General features: G+C 39.0%; 1 protein-coding gene across 1 annotated transcript in view; it reads right to left on the minus strand.

The window, feature by feature from the left end:
- Nucleotides 1-25579, minus strand: part of hk2 (hexokinase 2) — a 123799-nt gene that overhangs the window by 57624 nt on the left and 40596 nt on the right. Inside the window, exons 4-8 of the mRNA XM_007564718.2 lie at nt 21789-21908; nt 14881-14976; nt 11363-11462; nt 8250-8433; nt 3504-3665 (exon numbers count right to left, since the gene is read on the minus strand). Coding sequence (XP_007564780.2) covers nt 3504-3665; nt 8250-8433; nt 11363-11462; nt 14881-14976; nt 21789-21908 — 662 coding nt within the window. The remainder of the gene's footprint in view (nt 1-3503; nt 3666-8249; nt 8434-11362; nt 11463-14880; nt 14977-21788; nt 21909-25579) is intronic.

Below are 25579 nucleotides of genomic sequence, written 5' to 3' on the forward strand. Positions count from 1 at the left end.
TACAGACATTGCAATTAACAAGTCCAAATCTTGTAATCGAGTCCCACCACTACCTAGAAGCTTACTTATTTATGCTTAAACACCATTAACGACCCATTATACTTGTAGTGCATCAAATTAGCATTTTAGCAATCCTGAAGAATTAGAACAGATGCAATTACCGGTAAGTAGGACCAAACATTTAACCAGCTTCTTCAGTTAAAATGACCTGAAGAGGCATATAATGTTGCTTAATGCCACATATGTGATGGGATTTATTGAAAAGCATTAGGAACAATAAGTAAAAAGAATAATTAGAAACATGTGCGTCTACATAAAATGTTGCAAAGACTCTGAAACCAAAAGACATGAATGACTAATACGTTATATATTTTTATGTAAATTTGTTGCAGCTGTCATTTTGATTTTATAGGTTTCTAACTTTATTAAATTTAATAATACTGTTAAATGTTTCTAGATTTAGCAGTATTTAACACACACTCACTTATAAACCGATTGTAGATCAATAGGCGGTGATGGTGTTCTGACCCTGGACACTCCAACATGCGACAACAGATTACAAAATGAAACTCACAACTCTATAAAGTTTCCTGGTGTTATTCCTGAATTAGCAACAGCTGCCTGAAGTTTTCCAGCAGGCATCTGATCAGACGCCTAAACCACATCGGCTAACACGTGTTGACGTACAGGTAATCTACATCTGCTGGCCGCTGGTGAAGGTCAGGAAGTCGATGAAGGTTCAGCTCAGCTCTTCATCTTTACGAACCACAACAACAACCAGATTACTCCAGACAGAGCCGCAGTGGATCCATCTCATCCTCAAACTTCTTTCAAACACTTTACAGTAAACCGTCACGTGAGTAAGTGTCCTTTGAAGTACAGCTGCACAGAAATCTTAAGCTCAAAACACCTGGGATCAGACAGCGGCACACGCACACACAGTCGTGTTTTCATCACTTGCGGGGACTTCACATCGACTTCCATTAATTTCCACAGCCTAACCCTTACAGCCTAACCATAACCCTGATCCATCACATACCTAACCTTTACCTTAACCTTTACCCTAAACCTAACCATAACATACCTAACTACTAACCCAAAAACAACAATTTCCCTCATGGGGACCAAGAAAATGTCCCCACAAGGAGCAATATGGTCCCCACAACCCCACATTGTATCCCATAAGGATATGAAAACCTGGTACACAAACACACACCACTTCAAAGTTGATCCAACATCATTAAACTTCTGTCTTCGGTTACGGAGTGCCTTCCGAAGCCAAGCGTTCTCGTCAGTGTCGTTTGCTTAAAAGACGAGCCGTTCCAGACCTCCAGCACGTTCTTTTCTTCTCATCAGAAAGCCGCAGTTTGATCTTTGCTTTTTTATCAGTCACAAGAATGGAGCTCCGCCACCGCCTTCTGCATTTGCTCTCATTAACTCTCCTATTTATAGCAGCCCTGGATAACGGCACGTCGGCCTCCTGGGAAGCGTTCTTCACTTAGCTGGATGTTTCTCACCGTTGCGCGTGTTTTTCTCTGTGCATACCAAACTGTTGCATTGACCTCAGGTTGTTTGCACACAGCATCGCGGGTAGATTAGTCTGGGTTTTTTACTCCGTGAAGGATGGCACATTAAAAATAAGAACTACTGCAAATGGTCTGTATTGTCAGCACAGTTTCTCATTAATTATAGTTAATTTCACACGTTTAATTATTTGCAGATGAAACTATAAGCTTGCAAGCACCTTTTTTCTCTCACTGTCTTAACTTAAATTAGACCAAACTTCTCTTGGTTTAGCTCAGTCTGAATTGCCCAAATTATTTATGTTTGCTAAATTCTTCAATAATAAGTTAAATAATATCAGATTTGTTTATTAATGTCTTCAAATCAGAAGTTTACACACATTTCCTCAGAGTTTGGAAGCATTGCCTTTGAACTTCCACAAACGTCAGACAGTACAGGCCCATTCAACCAAGTCGAATGTTTCTGAAAAGTCAATTTATTTGAGGAACTTTTTATCACAATGTGAAAAATGTAAAATAAAATAATTATGCAAAGATCGTTTTCTTTTTTTGTTATTTATTGTCATATCGAACTGGTTATTTGATACTTTATACATTAATACTTATGTTTGTTAGTCTTGTTCTGTCTGTTAGACTGAAATATTTGTTTTGTATCCACTAACTGGTGAATAAAAAAAATATTTTAAAATCATTGTTTCTGTTATTTATGATTTTCTGCTTGTAGTTGATGAAACACAGCTTTTAAAATTAAAATATTACATTAAAAATATTTTTCAAAAAGAGAAATGTCTCAAAAGAATCTTTAATAAAAATCTTTAATAAAAGTTCTTTTCTAAAGGCTCTCTCCTTTGGGGACGACTAACAAGGCTCATAGGAACATATATTTTGTTGAATACGACTGCAGTTTGCTGTAATTTTGTCCCATTCCTCCCTGACAGAAGTCAGGTGTCACTTATAAAGCCTGGATAGGCACAAAACAGGGCCTGACATTGGCAAAGTTTGCTATTTATGAAACACAAACTTGACGAGAAAATATGTGATCTCTCTCTCAGTCCAACTCTGACCCATCCATAGTGTGCGCTTGTTTTGGAGACAGGGAGATGGTCACTGATTGACCCCATCATCAGCATTCAAAAACACATTGTTCCACATGCTTCATTGGTAAGACTTAACTACACATATGCTACAAAAAAGAACAATAAGGCAGCTAGAATATAAACTAGCTTAGCATTAAAGTTGGGAAGTATAAAAAGGTATTTTTTTCCTCTGCCTATCATAAATTCTGTTTAATCCCAGTGCCATCTTTTTGTTCTGCAGACACCAGAGAAAGTACAGAGCAGGATTAGACGGATGGGATTAAAGAGTCTCCAGCTGCTTTCAGATCAAAGTTTGGCCAGAAACATCCGGCCACTAATCCTCCTTTTTGGGACATTTTGTCTTTATCTATTCGGGAAAAAAAATAAAATAAAATACTGGTGATGCAGTAAAGGAAGGTAAAACGATCGAGCAAAAAAGAAAGTTGAGTGTCTGTGATTCATGGAGATGACGGACATGTAACCACTGCGGACATGTCCGCAGTTTCGCCACATCATGTTCATCCTCCGATCCAATAAAACTAAACCGGCAGACGCATTTTAAACACAAGCATTTATAATAGATGATAGTCCATTAACCTTAATTGTGAACTTTTTTTGACTCTCATCTTTTTCTCTATTGCATTTTGTTGCATGGTACAACAGCAATAACAAACAGCATTGTCTTTCATCTTTTATGTATGAGAAATATTTAAAAATTCATTAGAAAAATACCTAAAATTACATGAAGCTATAACACAACATCACAAGCTTGTCTAGGTTTGTGATGTTGTTGAATGAATAGCTTGAAACTGTCGAGAGCCATTGAACCGATTCCTTCATACTGTATACTTTAGGGTTGTTTTTATTTGGACATCATTTATGAGAACATCGAACAAATACTAACTTGTCGCTCTCAATGGCGTAGATGTAGTTGGTGCTGAAGCATCCAGAGGTAAGAAGCTGTGGCGTGGTCTGTCCCTGGAACAGCAGCTGCTTTCTGGCCATCTTCACCAAGATGAGACGCACCAGCTCCCCCATGTACAGCCCGCTTATCATCTTCTCAAACCTGAGAAAGGTACAGACAAAAAACACACCAAATACCAGATATTTACATACACTGAATAAAAAGATACAAACTAGTTTTTTCTCACTTGTGGGAGGACATCCAAAAGGTTTGACCCAAGTCATACATTTTAAAAGATAGTTATCCCTGATGTACAAACGTCCTCGTTAAGTTTTCTGGCATCTAGCAAACAGAAATAATTTTGGTAATTCTCACTGAGCTAAAACAAAAAAAAAAGAAGTTGGATCGGTTTTAACTTCAGACACTGAGAAAAAAAAAAGTGTTTGTGGCTTATTTATCAGGTGTATGCAAACATCTGGTCTGAACTAAATGGATCGAATTCATGATGCCAGAACTTCTCAATATATTCTCCACTTGCACTTTAATTTCCAAAAGGCAGCCTCTGCAAGGTAATTCACATTTAGAATCAGAAATGTTTTAGTGATGACACATGCTGATAAGACATCTGTCTGGGAGATTTTTTTAATAAGATGAGAGAATAAATTAAGATGCGAGAACACAAAAATACCATCTGGGTGACATTTCTTTGCAAATAAAATGATCAATTATAACTCTTGCTTAATTTAAGGAATGCTGTATAGACTCACAAGTGCTTATTGTGGACGGCGCACAAGTCTTCACATCCACCTTGTGTCTGGCAAATCATCAGCTCCATTTCCAGTAAAGATAACTAAATAGGCATTAAAGCTGCATGTTTCTGCATTTCTTAAGGACAGCTCCAATCGACCTTTTTTTTAAGCCATTCTGATTTTAAAATACATAATTATAGAGAAGACGTTCACAGAAAATGTGAGAGCTGAATATGACTTTCAAATTTAATTACAGTGCAGGCTCGCAAAACTTGAACCCACATGCTTTGGGGCGAAGGGTCTTGTTTAGAAAAGGCAGCACAAGGAATTACAGCAGAAAGAGCGAAATGGAACGCCCCCCACATTTATAAATAAACACTTGCTCACTGTCCACACATAGCCAGGTCTTTATAAAAACTAAAAATATACATATTGTGCACACTGGATTGGTTTCATCCACATGAAACCTGCACCAAAATGCTCCAAGCACGGTTTTAAACATGCCAAACCCCTAGGGGGCAGTGTAGCTCCAAGCTAAAAACAATGTCAGTCGATCAGATTGCTACTACTTCCTGTTACGAATTAAACATAGCGCCAGGAGGTTTGTTTGTGTGGTCAGATATATAGCTAGAACTACTTTAAAATAGTATATTAGAATATAAAGTTGTTTAAATGCAAAACAATGCCCTAAATCTCCACTTTGCCGTCTACTCACGAAAACACAAATATGGAGTTTTCTTAAATATCCACTTTAGTTGTAGTTTTTATGAATAATTGTTTTCAGTGGTATTAAACAGAGTTTGTGTGTACATGAAAGGCCAAAACGCATAAAAATGTATTTTTTTTTTCCAGATATCCAGCTACGCGATGAGTGAAAGACAATTCAGGTTTGACTGGCATACTGGTTATAAATGTGTCCTTACTTTACAGTCTTATTATTGTTTCTCTGTTTTGATATTTTTTTAACCTAATTTGTAGTTCCATTTGCCTTTAACTTGATGTTACCACATGTGAATTTCTCCACTGAGGGACAATAATGGAAATTTAAATTCTATTCACTTCATTGTTTTGTTATACTTTGCTGCAATGCATCAAGTCAGAGCGACTGAAGGAAAATTCCTATCACACCTTTCAGAGTTCTGGTTGCAAAAACACAAACAAAAAGTGAGCTTTGTGGTTGTATCAAGACAAAATGAGCAAGTTCTATGGTAATTTAATGCTGAATATAGCAAGTGTGGATGACTCCGTTGTCGTTTGTGACTGACAGTGAATGTTTAGAATATTTCATGCAGAGATATGCTGCCCAGCATAATGGTAAAATAAATAAAAATACAAAAAAAAGTTTAAGAACTTCAAGTTGCTTCCAAGTAGAACAAGGAGGCAGAGTTGGATTGGTTTCAATCCACCAGGCGAAGGTTTGTTTATTTGTTGCATCTTACATTTCTTCTTGTCAGTATTTGAAAGTCTGAACAGCCTGAAAACGCTCCGATGAGCATATTAAATTGAACTGACTGCGTTTTAAAACCCACTCTTATCAAGGCTACCCTCCTTGCAATTTTCTTCCACAAGGAATAAACTAATAGAGCGTATAAGTGCCGTATTCACTGTTTGCTTATAAGTGCCTACAGGTAAAGTGGGAGGCCGTTATCAAATTGACAGTTAAAAAAATAAATAAAACCCTCCCAGCTGAGGTATAAATAAATAAGCAGAATGTATCCAGCTACAGTAAATGTGATCAGATTTTGGAGGCTTCACAACAGCAGCATGTTTTATATCAGAAGAATAAAGCAATTTTACACTTTCATTTCAGACAGACTGAAAGGCAAAAAGAAAATTAGAAACAAATTCTGCCAAAAATAACTAAAAGGACCAACAAAATATTTAATCGCAATTAAGTAAAAACTGATCACATTTAAAAAAAAAAAATTCTTAATATACTTTAACAGAATTTTTTTATTGCTAGTATTCTAACAAGCATTGTGTTTTATGGACAGGATAAATACAATAAATATCTCGTGAAATAGTTGCTTGGATGTGCTATTAATTTTTTTAAACTGGAATTAAACAGAAAAAACTTGTTTTCATTATAGGAGTCAATTAAAGGTACCGATTTCATTTTTTAAAACGGCTATAACCATTTCATGGTTCGAAAATTATTTTATAATCCTGTGCTGAAGTGCATCATGAATTAATTTAAACCTGATGGGCGGGATGTGGGCGGCGTGACATCACCACATAAATCCCGCCTCGCGGCTTCCTACTGGAGGGCAACAAGCTGCTCGCTCATAATGACCACCACCGGTGTTAGCTGTCAAGTTGTCAACATAAATGTATGTGTGATATGTAAAACGAAAATAGGACTGTAGTGCTCTGCTACTAATTGTCAACACTATGACTACATAACAAGGTCAGGAAAAAGTTTTAATTAAAAAAGAAAATAGCAGGGGAAATAGGTCAGTTATGCTATCTTGACTTTGACAACTTAAAGATGTAGAGGTGATGTGTGTTTCAGTTTAATTAGAAAATAAAAAAGGCGATCCACACACCAACTCTGACAGATCATCAGCAGAGCAGGTGTGTAAATTAGCTAATCAACCAATTTAATTGACCAAAGCTATCACATGTTAATAGTCACATAATAAACATCAAGCCTCGAAACATAAAACTGTAACGGACTTAATGTTCTGGTCTGTGTGGGAAATGTTTGAGTGTTTTTAGTTGTTGAATCCTGACACGTTAGTGGCATTGTTGTCAGTCAGTTGCTACGGTGATGAGCTTGTGTGAGGCATAGCCGACACAGCGAGCGAGAAAAGAAGAGTGAGTAGTTCTGAGTTGTTCTAAATGGTTTTTATGCATTATTTTCAATTCAAGTTAAATTACGGTTGAGCAAATGTGAGAAATTTCTGGATGCAAACAATAACATGCAACAAACCCTGACGTCTGATTGGCTGCTTCAAACAGCATGCCAAGACAACTTCTTAATGCTATGACTGCTGTGCCCAGCAAATAAATAACACCACCACTTTAAGAAGAACAGCTGGGAAACACTGGTCCTCTCTAAGGGTCAGGGACTCTCTACAGCGAGGGTCCGCCCCTTGAGGGCTGGGATCCTGCAGCCTTCAGATGCGTCTCTGCTTCAACACACCAGTCAAATAATCAGGTCATTAGCTTGACTCTGGAGAACCTGACTGCATTGCTGAAGAGGTAACTCAGCCATTTGATTCAGGTACACAACCAAAAGTTGCAGGACACCGGCTGTGGAGTTGAAGACCCCTGCCCTACAGTGTTAAGAGGAAATGGGATTAAGCCCAAATCAAAATAAACTCACTTGGTGGTTCTGGAGTTAAGGTGTCTGGAGATTGAAACGTTCCCACTGGCCCCTCAAGTCAAATCTTATCTCAACTTGACTTGGTTTACTTGCAATGAGGATTACTGAGGATTAATGAACGTCAGATGTACCATCCAGGATGAAGCCTGCAGCATCGTTTTAGTTAATGCCTCCCCTGCTGGGATGAATTTGTAACTAAGTGCTTTAGGTCTTGAAAGAGGAGGAAGTTCAGATTGTAACTCAGGAAGTTTGAAGGCCATGCTCTGTCATGCATTATATGCAGCTGGTGGAGGGATACGGGCCTGATCATGACAACATAAAGACTGTTGCAAGGCACCAAGCCTGAAGTCTACAACACATGCAACTCAATAACTGAGTGACCAACATCCCAAACGTACGGGACAGTAACTGTGATTGACGCTTTGATCTCAGCAGTAAATGATGTTACGGATGAGGACCGTGAGAAGGTTAGTCAGTACTTAGAGCTAAAGCGAAGTCGAAAAGGGAAAAACAATCCAGACTGTTTCTGTAACGCTCTAAAAAAATAAAATAAAATCCTGTAGAACATAAATTATTAATCTACATATACAAAACGGTGTGGAGATGAAGATTTCTGATTATGCATATTTATTCTGCAGCTACTGCCGTGATGAATTCAGTGACACTCACAGCTGCTTGCCAGGGTTCAGCGAGCCAGCGTCGATTTCCCGGTCGATGTCGGTGCGCAGGTCTTCCAGGGCGCCGTCGTCTCCAAACGCTCCCCACTCTGTGTTCACACACATCTGCCCCTCATCGCCGTCCATCAGCTGGAGGTTCCTCATCTGCTCCATGTAACACGCATTAGTGCCCGTTCCTGGAGAGAAATGGTGTTACCGTGACGATGGCTGATTAACAAACATAATACAGTTCTAAACAGCATCTACAGATTACTGCCCTGTAAATACGTCTGACGTGGTTGAAGCTCTACTTTGTGGACCATTATTTACATCTGGACATATTGAGATAAGTTTCGTCTTTGCTTAAATTGACTTTATATTAAACTGATCATAGGATCATCAAATACAGAGTTTGAGTTTTGTCCCAGTGTTGGGCTCGATATACGTTCGACATTCATCTGCTAGTGTTGTTATGGAGTTAGAGCTGGCAGGTTAGGAGTGACTCGCATGTTGTGTTTTATGACATAACAGACAGCACCTCCACCCAAAATGTGGAAAACGTCTTATTATTTTAGGTTTTGTCCATTTGAAAAATCCAAACTTTATTTTAAGTTCATTTATTCAGAGGGGGGAACAAAACACAGGGTAAGAAATAATAGTTTCTGACAAAACCAGCAGTGGGACCCCAACCAATACACACAAACTAAACAAAGCATTTCAACTGAGCTTCCATAACTTCCTGTTTTTCTTGAAGCTCAAATATGATGCAGCACAGAGACCCCTCTTCAGCTAGTAAATCTCTAATATGTAGCACATAAAATGCAACAAAGTGAAATGACACTTTGGGTAAATTTAAATATCCCGGAGCGTTGCAAAAGACAGAAAGAGTAAGAGCCATACAGGCAGAAAAAATACTTTTTATTGATTTCATTATGGAAATATACCTCTACATTAGCATGTTCCTATATGTAGCAGCTCGTTCCCTGAATGCCCTCAGAGTGGGGCATTAGGCAGAGTTAAAACTCAACGGCAGAAACTTCAGAATCAGCAGTGATGTGCAGCTGTTCCTGGCCTGCAGGCGTCCCCTCAATTAACAAGCGCTGTTCACAGGAACCTTTGTCGTCCAAGTACAATATGCACTTCGCCGTGACCTTGTTCGTGTCATTTTCAAACAAATATTCCAAAATTGGAAAGAACAACTTTAATGATGTGAGCACCGTCTGCCTTTTTCCATCACATTAGCCAATTTAACTAGAAATGGGGACTGATGAGAGCGGGACTGATTGCCTGCTGGGTTGGCAGAAGAGACATGGAATCAATCCAGGATTTCATTTCTTTAGCCTGGTGGAAACAAGCAGATTTGTGACATTTGGATTGATTTTGTCTCAACTGCAGTTCAACATTGACTTAAGTTTGATCCATCTGGAGCGGGTGGTTCGTGCAGATGGAGACTTTTCATTTTTAATCAGGGTAAAATTATCGATATTTTCTTACAATGGAAAATGTTTAGTATGGCAAAGTATTCGTCTTTTTTACAACAGAGCTTGTATAATGAGTAGAGCCACGTTTATCCAGGCACTTTTACCGAAAGGCCGTCTTTGCTGCACCCAAATCTGCTTGTTTTTTTCATTTGTTACATTTGGCTAATTATAGCAACTATTTTTTTTTAAATGTGATCCAAGTCCTGTTGTTCAACTGAGCCAAGATTTACCCCAGAAAACTTGCTAAGCCCGGTGGTTGGTGCTAGGCCAGTCATTCATCCAGCGGCCCATCGTGTTTTTGAGTTAAAAAATGTTTAAAGTTGACAAGAAATTTGAAAATATCACTTGATAATTATGTGCTGTTGAAAGATTGCAAGATTAATACCTGAACACCAACTATAAAGTCTTTAAAAATGCAAACATTTTAAAAAGACTTTAAAAAATAAGCAAGGTTTAGCCTGGCGGGGGCACAAGTAAAGCCTGGTGGTCTGCCAGGCTTATGATACACTGGGAGAAACCTTGTGAGCCCAAAGGAAACTGAAAACTACATGACTTTCTTTTAATACAGCAAATGTGCACAATCCTTGTTAAATTTTGCATCTACAACAAATGCCATCCCTTACAAAGACAAAAAAAGAAAAACAAACAAAACATAAATTAAACAATTTACTTGATTTTAGTTTTATTTTTACTTTTTTGTCACGAGTACTTCTGACTCAACAGTTTTGGCCCAAGTAACAAAAAGTTTGGAAACCCTCGAACTGGTAACACGTACCTACATGGTGCAGTTAAATAAATAGCCACAAACACGCAACACAAGTTCCATCAGGAACTTGGTTTTTCATGCAAGCATCAGAAAAGTGTGAAAATTAACCAGAAGAAACGATTCAAACAGCAACGTCTTCCACTAAAAATCTGTTGTTTTTTTCTCTCCAAACATCTAAGAGCAGTCGCAAGCACCCAAATGTTTCATGTAGTAAATTAATTTACAAAATGGATAGCAATTTCTATCATAATGTGGGTTAACAATTAGTTATAAGATGTTTAAAAGCCATAAAAAGAGTTTTTGAATATTTTCAGTCCTTTTCATTATTTGTTGCATTTCTTTAGAAAAGAAGAAGGGAAAAAACATGTTGTTAAGCGTAAACAGATCAGCAAAACATGCAAATGCAATTAAATTCATGAAAGAGCGAATGTAAATACGAGTTCAACCTTCTTCCCTTCTGCTTTTAACAATCTGGATGTTATGTTTAGAAATGCAGCAGAAAACATGATTGAATGACAAACACTGTGTGTATGTGTGTGTGTGTGTGTGTGTGCGCTAAATCAACGTTAAAGTGTTGAAGAAACATAAATGGCCGCGGCAGGCCGGGTTACGACCTGGGTTTATTTCAGCCTTCACCCTCGAGTTTCTCTGAATAGCCTCGGCAGATTATCTATAATCTTGCTAAATGCTGATATTTTGAAGTCAATACAAACAGAACACTTGAAGCCAGAGTGACCTAAACGCCTCAGAATGATTTTCTTTCCTTGGCAAATTGCCTACTTGGTTTTCTCCCCCTCCCTGATTTCTGCTTTCATAACTCAGAACGTCGAAGGGCCTTCATCTTCACTTTACCTATAATCACAGTCAGATTGCACTTACCCACTATAAGGCCAATTTCACAGTGACGGTCGTCAAAGCCGCAGGTCATCATGGTCCCCACCGTGTCGCTGATCACTGCCATGATGTCAGTGTCGAAGTCCTGCAATGAAAGTTTGTTTACGAGCTAAAGCTGGAGGTTCTGGAGAATGAAATTAAAAATGTAGACACACCTTGATTAGAAACAACGAAAACTGCGAGGATGTCAGAATATTTACCGTATTTTCCGCACTATAAGGCGCACCTTCAATGAATGGCCTATTTTAGGACTTTTTTCCGTATATTAGGCGCACCGCAGTGCTTCATACTCTATTATTACACATCCACATTTACAAGGATATGGTCCCCCAAGTACTTTATATAGTAGGCTGGCCCAGTCGTTGTTTCACTCACTGTGTTGGTGTTGCGATATTATGCCCAACTGCTTTCTGGGTAACACAGACCAACCAACACGCTGCCGCCGCTGTCTCCGTCTCTGTTCCCCTGCCCCTCCCCCCTGGCTTTAAATGTATTATCAAACTTTATTAACAAACCAGCGTTCTGACAACTATCCCAGCATGCACCGCGCACTTCTTCTACTGGGGAAAAAGAAGTTGGCGGCTGCTTACCATAGTGGACCAACTACGTAAGCAGCCTACTGCATGTCTGTGTAAACATGACGTCTTTCATTTCGATCTGAGTTAATTAGCGTAGCATTTCTGCCGGATTTTCACAAAATATCAGCCACGACAATGGACAGGGGAACCAACAAGTTCATGTCATTTTTTGGACGACATCAAGGTGTTTGAGTCACGGGATGCCTCCAACATTCTGCGCGTCGCAGCTAAAAGCTACCGATCAATGAGGAAAACAGCAGATCCTCACACCCTCAGCACAAATATAGCTGTGGATAAGATCACTGATGCCTATTGTTCTTGCAAGGCTGTGTAAGTCGGCATTCATGGTTTGTAGGGTTACTTTCGAAATCAGTGATTTCTGTTGTTGGCAGATGTTTGAGTGTGCGTAGGCCTGATGCACTGTACTCGGTGCTAGCGTGGCTAACACGATTACAGTTTAGTAAAAAGCCTTTTCAGGTAAAATAAAATCTTTAATGTATGTCAGATACGGTACACATTGCATATTGATCTGTTCAGCTAACGCAAGACTGTGTAACAGACAGGCTTCAAGGTGTAGAAGTTGTTCGGTACTGCCATTATGCTGTACTTGGCTAAAAATTTTCATAATGGATGTATTAATTATTGACTTTCTTTTTTTCATTCACTAAACACAAATCAATAATATTTACACCAGCACACACTCCTTTGTTCTTATTGATCCCACGACGGTTGAGCTGCAAATGCGGTCGTGCTCAAGCTTTGATCCAACCTAGGCATCCCGTTTCAGATTTTGGAAATCTGTGAATTTTAGTTTCACAAATACGATCAGGATGCCTGACATCGCCTGTGCAGATTCCCCACCGACAGTGGAGAACCATTCTTTTTCGAGTCCTGACGCAAAAACTTTCTGCCGGTCTGCTAGTCCACAATGTACATTAGCATGTGTTTACTACTGTAGCTTGTATTTGTGAGACAGTCACGCACGTGGTAGCTGCGCTGTGACGTGAAATGGGCATTAGCCAATGAAACGCGGCCCCTGTGATAAGGTCCGTTGCTAGACCTGTTGTGGCTCAATGTTGGTCCATATATAAGGTGCACCGGATTATAAGGCGCACTGTCGGCTTTTGAGGAAATTGAAGGTTTTTAGGTGCGCCTTATAGTGCGGAAAATACGGTAATTCAAACAATGCTTCGACCTTAAGCAGCAGGATGCATCTTTTATAAAATATAAAAATATATACATTTATTATTATTTGCAGCAACGTGTGGATGGATGGGGTTGGGGCAAAAAGCCCACATTTGCTGTTATCTCTGTAATCAATGACGAGTTGTTGCTGGATGATATTTATTCTTTTATTTATTCATTACATTTTTGCCTGAACTGTCCCCGTGTCATGTACGGTATGAATCAGATGATCTGTGGTGAAAAGAATAGCAAAAATCTAACTCCTGTGCCTTTTCCCAGGGGTAATTAGAAACAACAAATCAGAGCTGGGAGGCGGGCTTTAATGCTGTCAATCATGCCCATGTGCGCTCTTGCTCTCTGCTACGATACAGTTTCTCCCCGCCAGCAGATGATGGCGGATAAACGGTTTTCCTGTAACAGTTAATTGTTTCTCCACCATTAGCACATTTAGCAGCGCATTCACAAGGTTGATTGACAGCACCAAGACCCGCCTCCTGTGTATGGTTGGTTGGTTTTGTTCATTTCCTCAGGTGACAATATTAGCTCAGACTGATCTTTTCACAGATCAGATCATGTGTTTCAAAGCATACCGGCACAACACAGTGACAGTTTTATAAAATATGCAAAAAACATTTATTTTTTATAAAAGTTACATACTGCCGCTTTGGCTTTTAGGATTTTTCTTTTCTTCCAGATTTTTATTTTCCACATTTGATGTAAATTTGACATTCAGATGTTGGGCATCATTGATTGCTGACTGAGTGTTAAAGTTCCCAGCAGGCGTCTGGCTGGTCATCAGCCACCTGAACAGGAGGCGTGCTGAGACACACTCACTTCTGCCAGCAGCTCTGCTTCACTTGCACAGAACATTTAAAGTCAAAAACAAAATCTAAAGTCATTTCACTCCTGCGGTGACTGCCTTCTTTCATCTACCCCAACTATTTCTCAATATTCAAACTAAATCTCCAGTTTGCAACCTGCACAATAAACAAGCGGTTCTGTATAATTGTGCTCCGTCTCATTTCAGAACCATTTTTGGCTGGCAAAACGAGAGGGTCCCGTGTCCTCAATCCGCAGCGCAGACGTTTTTGATCTCTCTGAAACATTTTTAGTCTGGACGACGTGCCTGTAACATACATCTGTCGGTTCTGATGGCAGCACAGGCCCAGAACAAACAGAATGGCTCTGGTTGAACATGACTCGTGCCCCGAGGTTCTCAGAGCTCAAACATTTAGTATGCAGTTGGATCGCTTCGATTTCACTTTATGTGTTCTGGATGTTCAAAGTTCAAAAGAAGAGTGAATGTGCTGATCTGCAGCGGATTCTCCAGCGGATGTAGAAAGCCAACAAACTCCTGAAAAAAGTCTGCTCTAGTGACTTTCAAACACTTAAAGGAATGTCTACATTTTAAATCTTTACATAATGTGACCTTTAACCCAAACAATTCAACCGAAAACTTTAAGGGGGGGGCGACTAGAATATTGAGCAACACCCTCTTCTGACTGGACATGCTTGCTTGTATTTTGCTTTGGGTTTAATAATCAGACAATGTGCAGCTGGCACCAAGCTCTCACACAATCACACAGTTCATAAAAAGCTGTGTGTCGTTCGTGTTGAAGCCAGAGCTGTTCTGTAAAAATGGTCGACTACAATTCCCCCAAAACCCCACAGACGTTTTGGAGAAACGCTCCCATGTCTGGGAATAACAGTTTTGTGTCCAAAGGTGTTGTTTTCTTTTACCCCTCGTTTTTTGATGGACTTTCTCAGAAGGCTGACCACATCGTTCCCTTCCACTCCACTCAGCCTGAAGCCTTTGGTCCAAGAAATCAGAACGCTCTGAAAAAAAAAAAGATAAAGACAAAGAAGAGTCAGGACTCATTTCAGGTTTGCTTTGTCAAAACTTTCAGGCTTTCAGATTAACTTTATTGTCCTTGAGGGGCAAACTTGCTTTGCAGACAGCAGGACAGCCGAAGATAAATATATAAAGAAAATAACAAAATTAGAAACACACCACAACATCCAGTTTTCTACCACCACAGTTTGTTTAGGCTTATCTCAACTTATTTCAATAGTAAACATCTTTACTCTCAGGAATCACTTTACAGCTGCTTTTTGTTCCGTAAAACAAAGAGGGGCTCAGAGTTCGCAGACAAGTCGTGGAGCCGTTGTACTCTGGAACACCGAAAGCTGCAATAAATGTAATTAGAACCTGACAAAATGTAGCAACTGCACCACATTCATGTACAGCTGCCATGACGAGCCAGACGATGGAGCTCTGGCTCACTGGAGAACTATTTGAGTCTGACGTTGGCATTTTGAGGAAAATGTGGCACGTCAGACTTAAAATGTGATCGGGGCCCCAACAAGGAGCCGGAAATTCAATTTTGAATTTGGATAGAAAAATTGTCCCTTATTTTTCTTCATATTAATGGTTTCGAAGACATTGAGTGGCACGCCAGTGGCTATGACTTCATCATTTCCTGTGCACCTATTTTTATTTATTTTTTTTTTACTCTTGCAATTTGATCTGCATTTTCAGGAAACAACAGGTGACTATTTTCTTCTCATTCATCCTGACTTGCAACTTCTGGCCTTCAAATCTGAAATAAGATAAGTTTATATGACAAAGAATAGACTGAAATCCTGTGTCCATCTTTGTTGTTTCAGTCTGAAATTCAAAACAAGCATTTGTGCCAAGTAGAAATTACTTAGCAGCTTAAAGTTGCAATACATAAGCTTTATAAACAATTTTTTTTACTGATTTGTTAAAACTGCCGCCATGTTGTGGCAGTATAACATGAAATAAACAATATGTGAAAAAGAAAAACTGAAGATCACTGAGATTATCTTCAGAGACGCTACCAACCCAAACTATTCTGAAAAGAAAAAGGGTCAAACATTTGAGTTTCTAGTTGTGCAAAGCAGGTAGAAAACCACCCAAGAAAAAAAGTCAACTCTTTACAAAAAACATTTTAAACCTTCTACTTGGAAATATTCCACACCTTTGTGGTGATCTGTTAAATACAATCTCTATAAAATACAGAGTTTTGGGGTTGTAAAGTTTGAAAAAAATGTTCAAGAACTTTTTGTGTTCACCATCAAAGTGTCAGTGGATTTAAAAAACTTGGTTTTCAAAGCAAAATTCCCAAAATTCCTCTTCACACTTTGTCCATGAATTCGAAAGATGTTTTCAATGAGCTGTCAGGTTTGCAGAATGAGATGCAGCAACAATCAGACTTCAGTGCAGAAAACATTTAAACGCATTAGAGAAGACGACAGTTTCTAGACCAAAGGATTCCCAGTCACAACACAAATTTGAGTTTGAAAAGTGCATCTGTCTAACGAGTCAGATTTCAAGGAAAAACTATATTGAAACAGTTTCTAACCGAATGAGAGGAGGATAATTGCGAGGAAAGAAGAAATAATAATAATAATAATAATAATACGAAGAAGAAGAAGAGCTCATCAGAGATTAGAGAGCTTCATGGCTCAAAAGCTGTGCCACATATGGTCTGGGAAAGCAACAGGATGGAGGGTCTGGTTGCCTTGTAGTACAGATGGCAGATTCTGGAGCAGATTTGTTCTAGAAAAGGAGGAAAACAAGGCATGTCCTTGTTGTACGTTGACTTTATTAAATTAATGACAGAATGACGTCATACGGAGGCTACGCATCAGACTGGACAGGCCACAGGCGGAAAAATCGATAATAAACTGAATGCAAGGGACAGAGGAAAAGGGTCAAAAGGAAGAAGAGAAGCCAGTTAACTGTAACTGTAATGACAACAATTATGGCAATAATAATAATAATAATAATAATAATAGTTAAATGGGACCTAAAGAAGCTGTTGTGTCTCATTCATCCTTAGACATACCAGTAGCAAATGCAGAAAAATACTTTTCCTGTACAACCATCACACCTTAGATGAAGCCAATTCCATTTCATCTGTCACTAGCCATTTTCTGACCATATAAATGTGCAAAATGAAATTGCAAAAATAAATTTAAAAGGAAACATGACGATTTCAAAAGAACTCTTGTTTTTTAACAAAGTTTTTTGCGCTAGAATGAGGTGTTTTTTGTTTTGATTTTTTCCTGGCCATATCAAAGTAGATTTATTTTGTAAAAACACAATGGAAACACTTTTTCACATCACACGAGTCACGTGATCAACAGTTGGATGTTACTACTGGCAAAAACAACAAAGAAGATGACAGGAGGATGATGGTTTCATTTGTTTTTGAACAGTGAGAAGCCGGCTCCACCAGAGCTCTCACTGCATCACACAGTTCATAAAAAGTTATGTGTTACTTGAACATGTTGAATCCATCGCTCTTCTTCTTCTGTAAAATGGCCGCCGACAATTGTGTTTTTTCAGCATCAGCAAAATATCAACACAGTTTTGTAAACATTTGTACTGGAACGCAGCTGGAAGTTGTTAGTCTTTTAGTCATCGAAAACGGTTTATAATTTTATTTTATTTTGACTTGCTGGAAAATGAATTGTCTGCTGAGACGTGAATAACCATCTGAAGCTTGATAACTGCAGGATTTTGTCTGGTTCCACTGATATTAGCTGTGAGTGTGTTTGTATATTCCTGCATCTAAGAGTGCACAGAAACGGAGGATAAATTTCACATCAGTGCAATCAGGGACAAACCCGCCACAACGCAACTACCCCAACAAGAGAAACTGTAGTAATAGTAGTAGCCCACTACAACCCCTTCACATCCCTCTCAAAACGATAAGAGGTGCCAGCAGACAGGTCACCACACCCAGCCAGTCATCATCCCTGCAGCAGGGAGCATGGGCTGCAGTCTGAAGGAAAACTATTCCAGGAGCATTCTGTGTTGCCATTTTTCTTCAAAAGTATCAAAACATCAATCACACACTTGTGGGTGGGACAAAAAAAATCTAAAGGCTCCTCGAGGAAAGAAAGGTGAAAACACCCTCACAGCTCTAGTAACCTGCCTGATTTCCTCCCACATCAAGATGAAGTCTACTTGTTGAGGACTGGAGGGCGAAAAGAAAAGGGAGAGAAAAACTTCAAAATAAACCAGAACAGGAAATGGGCTTGTTCTCAAGACCAAACTTAAAATAAAAAAAAATTATAAAAAAAAAAAAATCATTGTCAAAAAAAAAAGAAATTAAAGAAAAGTTGATGAATAATTAATTAGTGCTTTGATTTTTGCTTTATGTATCAAGCCAGTTACTTTGGAGCATTCAGCTCTTTGGTTTGAAAGGGGGTTCATCTCTCACAAAGTTTGACGTGTGCGCCTGTGAAGATGAGAGAGGGTGTGTGTGTGTGTGTGTGTGTGTGTGTGTGTGTGCGTGCGTGTGTGTGTGCGTGTGTGTGTGTGGGTTGGGGGCGCAGTGAGGTGTGATGAAGACCCTCACCGACTGATGCAAATAACAGCAACAGACATAAAATTTTAAAAAGGTGACAACGAGCACAGCCGGGCTCTGTGGGGAGGTTCTGACAGGTCCTGGAAGGAGCACTCTGCAGTGAAAGGAGTCATCTCATATTAAAGAGTAAATTCAACCTTTTATGTTTTTTTTTGTTCCTGAGGATGTCAAAATGAAGTCCTACAGTCTCGATGAGGAAGTCGCTGCTGGCAGGCAGCAGAAGCTCAGTGCTGCTCCAAGCCAGGCTCTGCTTGGAGCAGCACTGAGGCTCTGACAGCGTCAGAGAAAAAAGTGACACATGTCGTTTCTGCTTTAAGAATCACATTCTGTATGGAAAACTCTACATACGGTATGTCAATGTGCTAGATGTGACCCACAAAAGAGCTTCTCCAAGTGTGAATAAAGGCGGGGCACAGGAAACAAAAAATAATAACTGCGGACATTTAGTCAACTTCACCAAATCCAACTTCACAAACATTGGCTGTCCATGGCTGGAGCCGTCTGCCTCTTCCACTCCAAAACTCGATGAAAACTTGACATAGAGGCACCAAATTCAGCGGTGGGTTGGTTGACACGCTGGTTGTTTGGATCCTTTTGTTGAGTGTTGTTAATTCTACTGCCATGATCCCTTTTAAGGTCAAGGTTGGTCTATTTTACCACTTCTCCATAGTGGATTATGGTTTTTTTAGTTCGGATAAAACTGTTTTAGATCATGAAATGGGACTCCTGATTGTTTTCACTAAATCTTTTAAGGGACCCTAACAGTTTGACTAAACCACCATTGATCCATTTATTTATTTTTATGACATCGTTAGAAATGCTAATGCTTGTGGCATTGTTAGCAAAGTGCTTATGATGACTGAGCTTATTTTCAGTTTACGCTATGATTATTGAACATATTTTTATTCAATGACAATGTTTGGTGTGCAACATGTGGTAAATGAGTAATTGAAAGAGATAATTTGTGAATGATGTAAAACTTTATAAGTCTAATCCAATGAAAGATGGAAGTTTGAAATGTCTCTAGTAACTATGAATCTGATTTGCTAAGTGCTGACTGCACTTTTTGTTGACCTTATTGATAAGTCAGGTTTTTTTGGAACGTCTGCCAAGAGTGGCAAACTTTTTATCTCCAGATCTTGAATGTCTTGAGTTCCCATTTTGGATAAATATTTTTTTGTTGTTTTTGCTAAAGACTTGACTAAAGGAGAAAAAAAAAAACACAAAATTGTTCTTGGCATGATCCCACAACATTAAAAGAGACATTTATGAGTGGAACATCAGTACAGGTACAACAAAAAGTTTACAGAAATAATAGCAATAATGTAGTGTGGGTGTGGGTGGCTGTCAATTTGCTCTCTAAGGGGAGGCCAGGTCTCCTACACTTTTAAAATCCCGGGTCTATAATAACCCATCAATACTTTTAGACAAAAAACTATTTTATGTTTTATTTTCTTTAAAAATTATTGTCAAAAATGAAAAACTTTCTCCAAATTACTATGTGCAGAGAGTCACCTCCCTGCGGAAGTGTGTGCATGTGTGCGTGTGTGTGCGTGTGTGTGCGTGTGTGTGCGTGTCCATCTGTCTGTGAGTGTGTGCCTTTATGCGAGCAACAACAAAGCAGATGGAGCTTCTGATGACTTCTGAGCGAGTTTTCCAGTTTTCAAAAAGCTGAAGTGGGCAAAAGCATGGAAACACTTCAGGTTTGTCAACAATGAACAGAGGTTTGGACACACCGAGGTTCCACTACCGCAGCCGTATCTGCAGCTCAACCCAGAGCCTGCTGACGAGCCAGAGAAAATAAAACACACAACTATCATTTTTTTTTAAAAGCCAGAAAACAACAATATCATAATTTATTGCAATAATTACTGGAATACTTTATTGTCCAGCAAAATTTTGTTATTGTGACAGGCCTATATACACATATAACATCGTCAAATGCAAGATTTATTTAGTGGCAACAACAGGTTAAGATAGAGTCCATCAAAACACTTGAGTCCATGTGTGCTGCTTACACACACATAAGGTTTCTACATAAGAATGTTAAGTAGTAGTGTGAGGAGCCACAGAGACTTGTCCCCTAGGACCTCAGGGAGGCATGGAGGAGATCAGAAAACTGTACCCCTTACCCCTCATCCCCACCTAGAGAGGAGCAGAGGAAAACCCCAGGGGAACAACCCAGCAGCCACTGTGCAGAGCCTCCAGGCCAGAGGTCTCCTAAGTAAAGAGTTGGTGTCCTGCACCCTGGTAGTAACTATTGCTTCGGCATGTCAGTGTTAGAAACAAGCCATCATTCGATTCATGTGTGTTGAACCAGGCAGAGAACTGAAACATGCAGGACTTCAGCCCGTGAGGACCGACTGTGGACACCGTGGGGAGCTACAGCGGAGAGCCAAACGGCTCCGCCGGAGAAGATCCAGACACAAACACACTCACACCCAATCTAAGGGCCACTCACACTCCCCATACACACTTTACACTGCAAAGGTTTTTTTTCCCCACTATAGTTTAGTTTTATTTTGACAGACGACATAAACTGCTTGTGTGATTTGGGGAAAAATAAAATATATATATATATTTATTTCACATCAGTTCAAAAGGCTAATAAATAGATTCACGAAGACAAAAACGAAGGGTATTATATCCATATTCTCAGTATGTTTCAACTAGTTTTAGAAACACAACATAGTTCTAGTTAGTTATAGTTTTTCCCCATTAATTAATGTTTTTATTTGTTTTCTTAATGTTTTTGTTAGTTTTAATTAACTATAATCTTAATCTCTCAATAAAAGGTCAAATAAAAAAAATTACAAATTTACAGGAAAACAACAAATCAAATAAAAACCATGACATGGTGCAACAAACTATTGTACATCTAAAGCAAGTTTGATTCACTTTACTGAAAATGTATGTTCAAAGCCTTAAAGGTGACTTTAAGTTGTTTGTTCAGCTGGATTACCTGTTGGATTCAGATGCACTTTGTGCTTAAGTGGCTTCAAAAGCCTCCACAGAAAGCAGCTATATGTGAAGACCAACAATAATATATATATTAAAAAAAATAGCAGCTGACTTCTAGAGACTTTCAGAAAGCAGAGAAGAACACTTTAAAACTGAGGGAAAGTCTGGCTCCTTTGAAGTGAGATCTAAAGAAATAAATGTGACTCAGACTTTTAGGCATAACTGAAATGATACGTGGGGCGTGATGATCACTTAAAGCGGTAAAAGGAGTGCAAAATTGCTCACCTCATCCAATTTGGTCTGCAGGCAGGGAAATGAGAAGGTGAAACCCAGAGGAAGCTTTTTATTCTTTATCCCCATCTTCTCCAGAAAATTAGCCAGACAGTCGGCGATGTGGTCAAATAACTATGAGAGAGAAAAGGTTGTTCTCATTAGGCAAGAGCAGAACACTCTGAACAGGGCTGTAGCTATCAAAGTCACCGCTCCAGCCTTTGTATTAGACTGTAAGGACGCCTGGGACCGTTTCATTTGCACAGGCGGATGCCTTAATGATGCAAACGTTAGCAGAATGTCACCAAGGAGAAGTATTAAGATTCCAGATGTACAGGTACCAGGTGACTCCTCGTCAACAGAACAAGGAGCACAAAGACAGCCTGACATCATCTCAGCAGCTTTAGTCCGCTCGCACAAACAGCAATCCTGAAGTCCTAAAAGAAGGTAAGCAAATAAATGAACACAGAAGTGGTTAAAACCGCTCACGACTGGTTTCAGACATCTAAACTATAGAAATGACGGTTTGAATTTGTCTGTAAATGTGTTGTTCTACATACTTTTAGCTTCACTCGGTTTACATTTCCCAAAAATAAAATCTTCAATTAAGCAGTTTTTTTTCAATCTGATTATTAATGATGTAAGAATTATTATTATTATTATTGGCTAAGGACTGATTCCTGGATACCATCGATGATAATAATAATAAAAGAATGTTATTTTGCTGCATTTCAGGCAATAAAATGTTTATTTTGTTATTTAGTATTGCAGACAAATTATGTGTTTATTTTAATCTTTTAAAGTCTAAAATTGTGCAAAAAGGTTTAAAGGGTTAAATGAAAACTCTACAGAATGTGGCAGTTATTTATCCGATTCACTGATTTATTGATTCATCGTCAGAATAACCAAAAACTAAATGAATCATTAGTTACCGTTCTAATGTTTAGAATGAAGCCAATACAAAAAGTCATTTTAAACTCAGGAGAAAGAAGATTAAATTTATGAGGGGAATAATTTGGATAAGTACTTTCATCCCATCCTTTTTTTTTTTTTTTAAGGGAAATCACTTCCATTAGCGCCAGCTGGCATCTGTGCCAACTAACCGCTGCTCTGGTTTGACAAATCCAGCAGTCTGTGATCCCTCAGCAGGTGCCGTTATTAAATGTGTGATTCGCAGTGTTTCGGTGGTAAAACAAAAGCCTGTTGAAACCAATCTGTTCGTGTGAACTCCAAGTCTTTCCAAAGTCTGAGGGGGCTGTGAGATTAATGTAGTGTCCCCAGCTGTAGGGCTTCTCCATGCTGCCTGAGCAGCTGACCTGGAGGCTGACTGAAAATAAAGTTTTAGAGACATTTTCCCATGATGGAAGAGCTATACTGCAAACTACTTAAAAGTAAAAGAACAAGAAAACATTTAAAAAAATTAAGAGTTTAGAATATTGGAAATAAATACTGGATTCAAATGCTGAATAATAAAGGATCCTCGCCACTTTTTGCCTGCTTGTTTTCAGACAGCAAGACGAGCAATAACAGATCTGAGACAACATCGCCGACTACAGATTGATGTATAAACTCAGCTCTAGCTGCATTAACATACTCCCACACACAGTGCTGCCCCTCTCTTCTCAGAACAACCCGTACGTTTTCCATCCGATCAAGGTCTGTGGACTGAGACGACCATAAAAATAAACAAGCATTGATTTCATGTCTGCCAACGACTGAAATAAACATTTTCTTATGAAATCAATGACATCTGGTGTACATCGATCCCTGCGTCACCGCAGGTCATCCACCGTTGGTCTTTAGGTCTGAACATTTGATATTTGTCTTCATATTTAACAAGCGGTCAGTTAGTCTTTATATTTAATTCGCCATCCAAAAAACACTTCTTGATTTAAAGTATTTTGAAAATTGATCAGCGGGTTTACAACAGATGTAAACCTGCTGGTTGTATTCCTGATTGAACCAAAGTGGGGTTTTTAACACAAAATAACCAAAATAACACCAGTTTATCCCCGTCTTCATATTATCCACCTTGTGCACTAAACATGTCTTTGAGAGTTTTCTCCTCCTCATTATGAGGTCACTAATGTCCCTTTGGTAGCATAACTAATTTCATCACGCTGTAGTACGCCGACAACATGCTAGGTAAGGTGAAAACAGCTAGTTGCTACTACTAGCAGCCGTAGCAACTAGTGAGCTTAAAGGCCGGTCCATCTTTCTGCAGACAAGTTGCGCGTGTTTGCAGAACATGACAGAAATAAAATGTAGAATCAGAATCAAAATATTCCAGGTATGTTACAGAAATAATAGCAGTAAGGTAGTTGAGGGGGCAGCGGTTTTGATTTGCTTGAAAACCCCTAGACTTTAGAGGAGCATTCACTAACAAATTTCCCACCTTACAAGAAAAACAAGGTTTTCCACCTGAAGGCTCACCCTCAGCTTTCATAAAGTACTCAGTTTCAGAGAAAGTCACCTTGCAGTTGTACTTTAAAAAAAAAAAGAGGTTTTGTGAAATTCCTCTCAAACCTCTGGTTGGCATGTAAATATTGTCTACCTGTGTTGTCATGGAGACCTAGAGTCCCTGATATGCCGCTCTTTGCTGCAATCCTCCAACAGTGAGATTTGGAGACGTTTTTTTTACCTGCTACACCATCCTCCTCACCGTGCGCTGTGACTTTACAAAGTCAGTTCAAGGCGCCTGGAAGTTTTTATTGCGTCTCTTATTGTAGATATGGACAAGTTTAGGCTAGTGGCCATTTGATTTCCTTATGTCCTGCCTATCACAGAGCAACACATACCCGTCTCCTTGAATGGCACGTTGTCTAAAGTGTCTAAGTATACGGTTTTTGCAACACATTATGTTTATATTTAAAATGGAGACATGAAATCCTAATAAAAAGTTCCTCAGATCTCTGATTAATTTAAACAGCAGAGTACAGAAGTCGTATTTCATCTCCAAGACAAACATTTGAGAAAATCTTCTCAATATACTTTCTTGTAAAATCCATAGCAACAGTGTTGTTCGCGGTACATAATGGGCATTGTGTACATGTTACAAAGACACCCAGTGGTAAACGCAAACACCATTTCTATTCTTTTATTGATATTGCTGTGCACTGAATACACTCTCTAAATGTAGGACTTCACAGCAAGAAGGAAAATTAAAACTTTCATCTAAACTATTTATATTCCTTGTGGACCAAGTCTGTGCTGAAAATCCATAACAAAGTTTCAATTAGTGTCAAACTGAACGGCAGATGTTTACTCAACTACTATTGGTTTATACAGTGAAGACAACCCGCAGACTATAACTGGAACATTCACTATAATAAAGTTATCGCTGTGTGAAAGTTTGAGAAGAAAATTAAATTTACTTTCATCCAAGTAACTTTGGCTCTACATAACCTAACATGATGACAGCAGCAGCAGCAGCAGCAGCTTTATTTCCCCCTGCGACTAAAACGAAGGCAAAGAAACCGTCAGGATGAGTTCAACAAAACGTACCGACTTACGTTTCAATTAGCGGCAGCGCTTTTCAGGACGGCATGTACGATTTTAACTGCCTGTCTGCTTCAATTGGCTTTGCAATAAATGTTTTCTAAGCTAACAGAATAAGTAGAGTGTATAAGAACAGCAAAAGGGAAACATTTAATGTTGGAAAGTCCCCCGTTTTCCTAATTAAGCTGTCACTTAAATCACGTGCTCTTCTGTAAAACACTGCCTTTGTGGAACGCCATAATCTCATTTAGAGTTGAAATAAATACGACTGGATGTATAACATGTCAGACGTAAACATTATGTAGCCT

Source organism: Poecilia formosa, unplaced genomic scaffold (genome assembly GCF_000485575.1).
Source record: "Poecilia formosa unplaced genomic scaffold, Poecilia_formosa-5.1.2 Scaffold167, whole genome shotgun sequence".
Classification (NCBI taxonomy): domain Eukaryota; kingdom Metazoa; phylum Chordata; class Actinopteri; order Cyprinodontiformes; family Poeciliidae; genus Poecilia; species Poecilia formosa.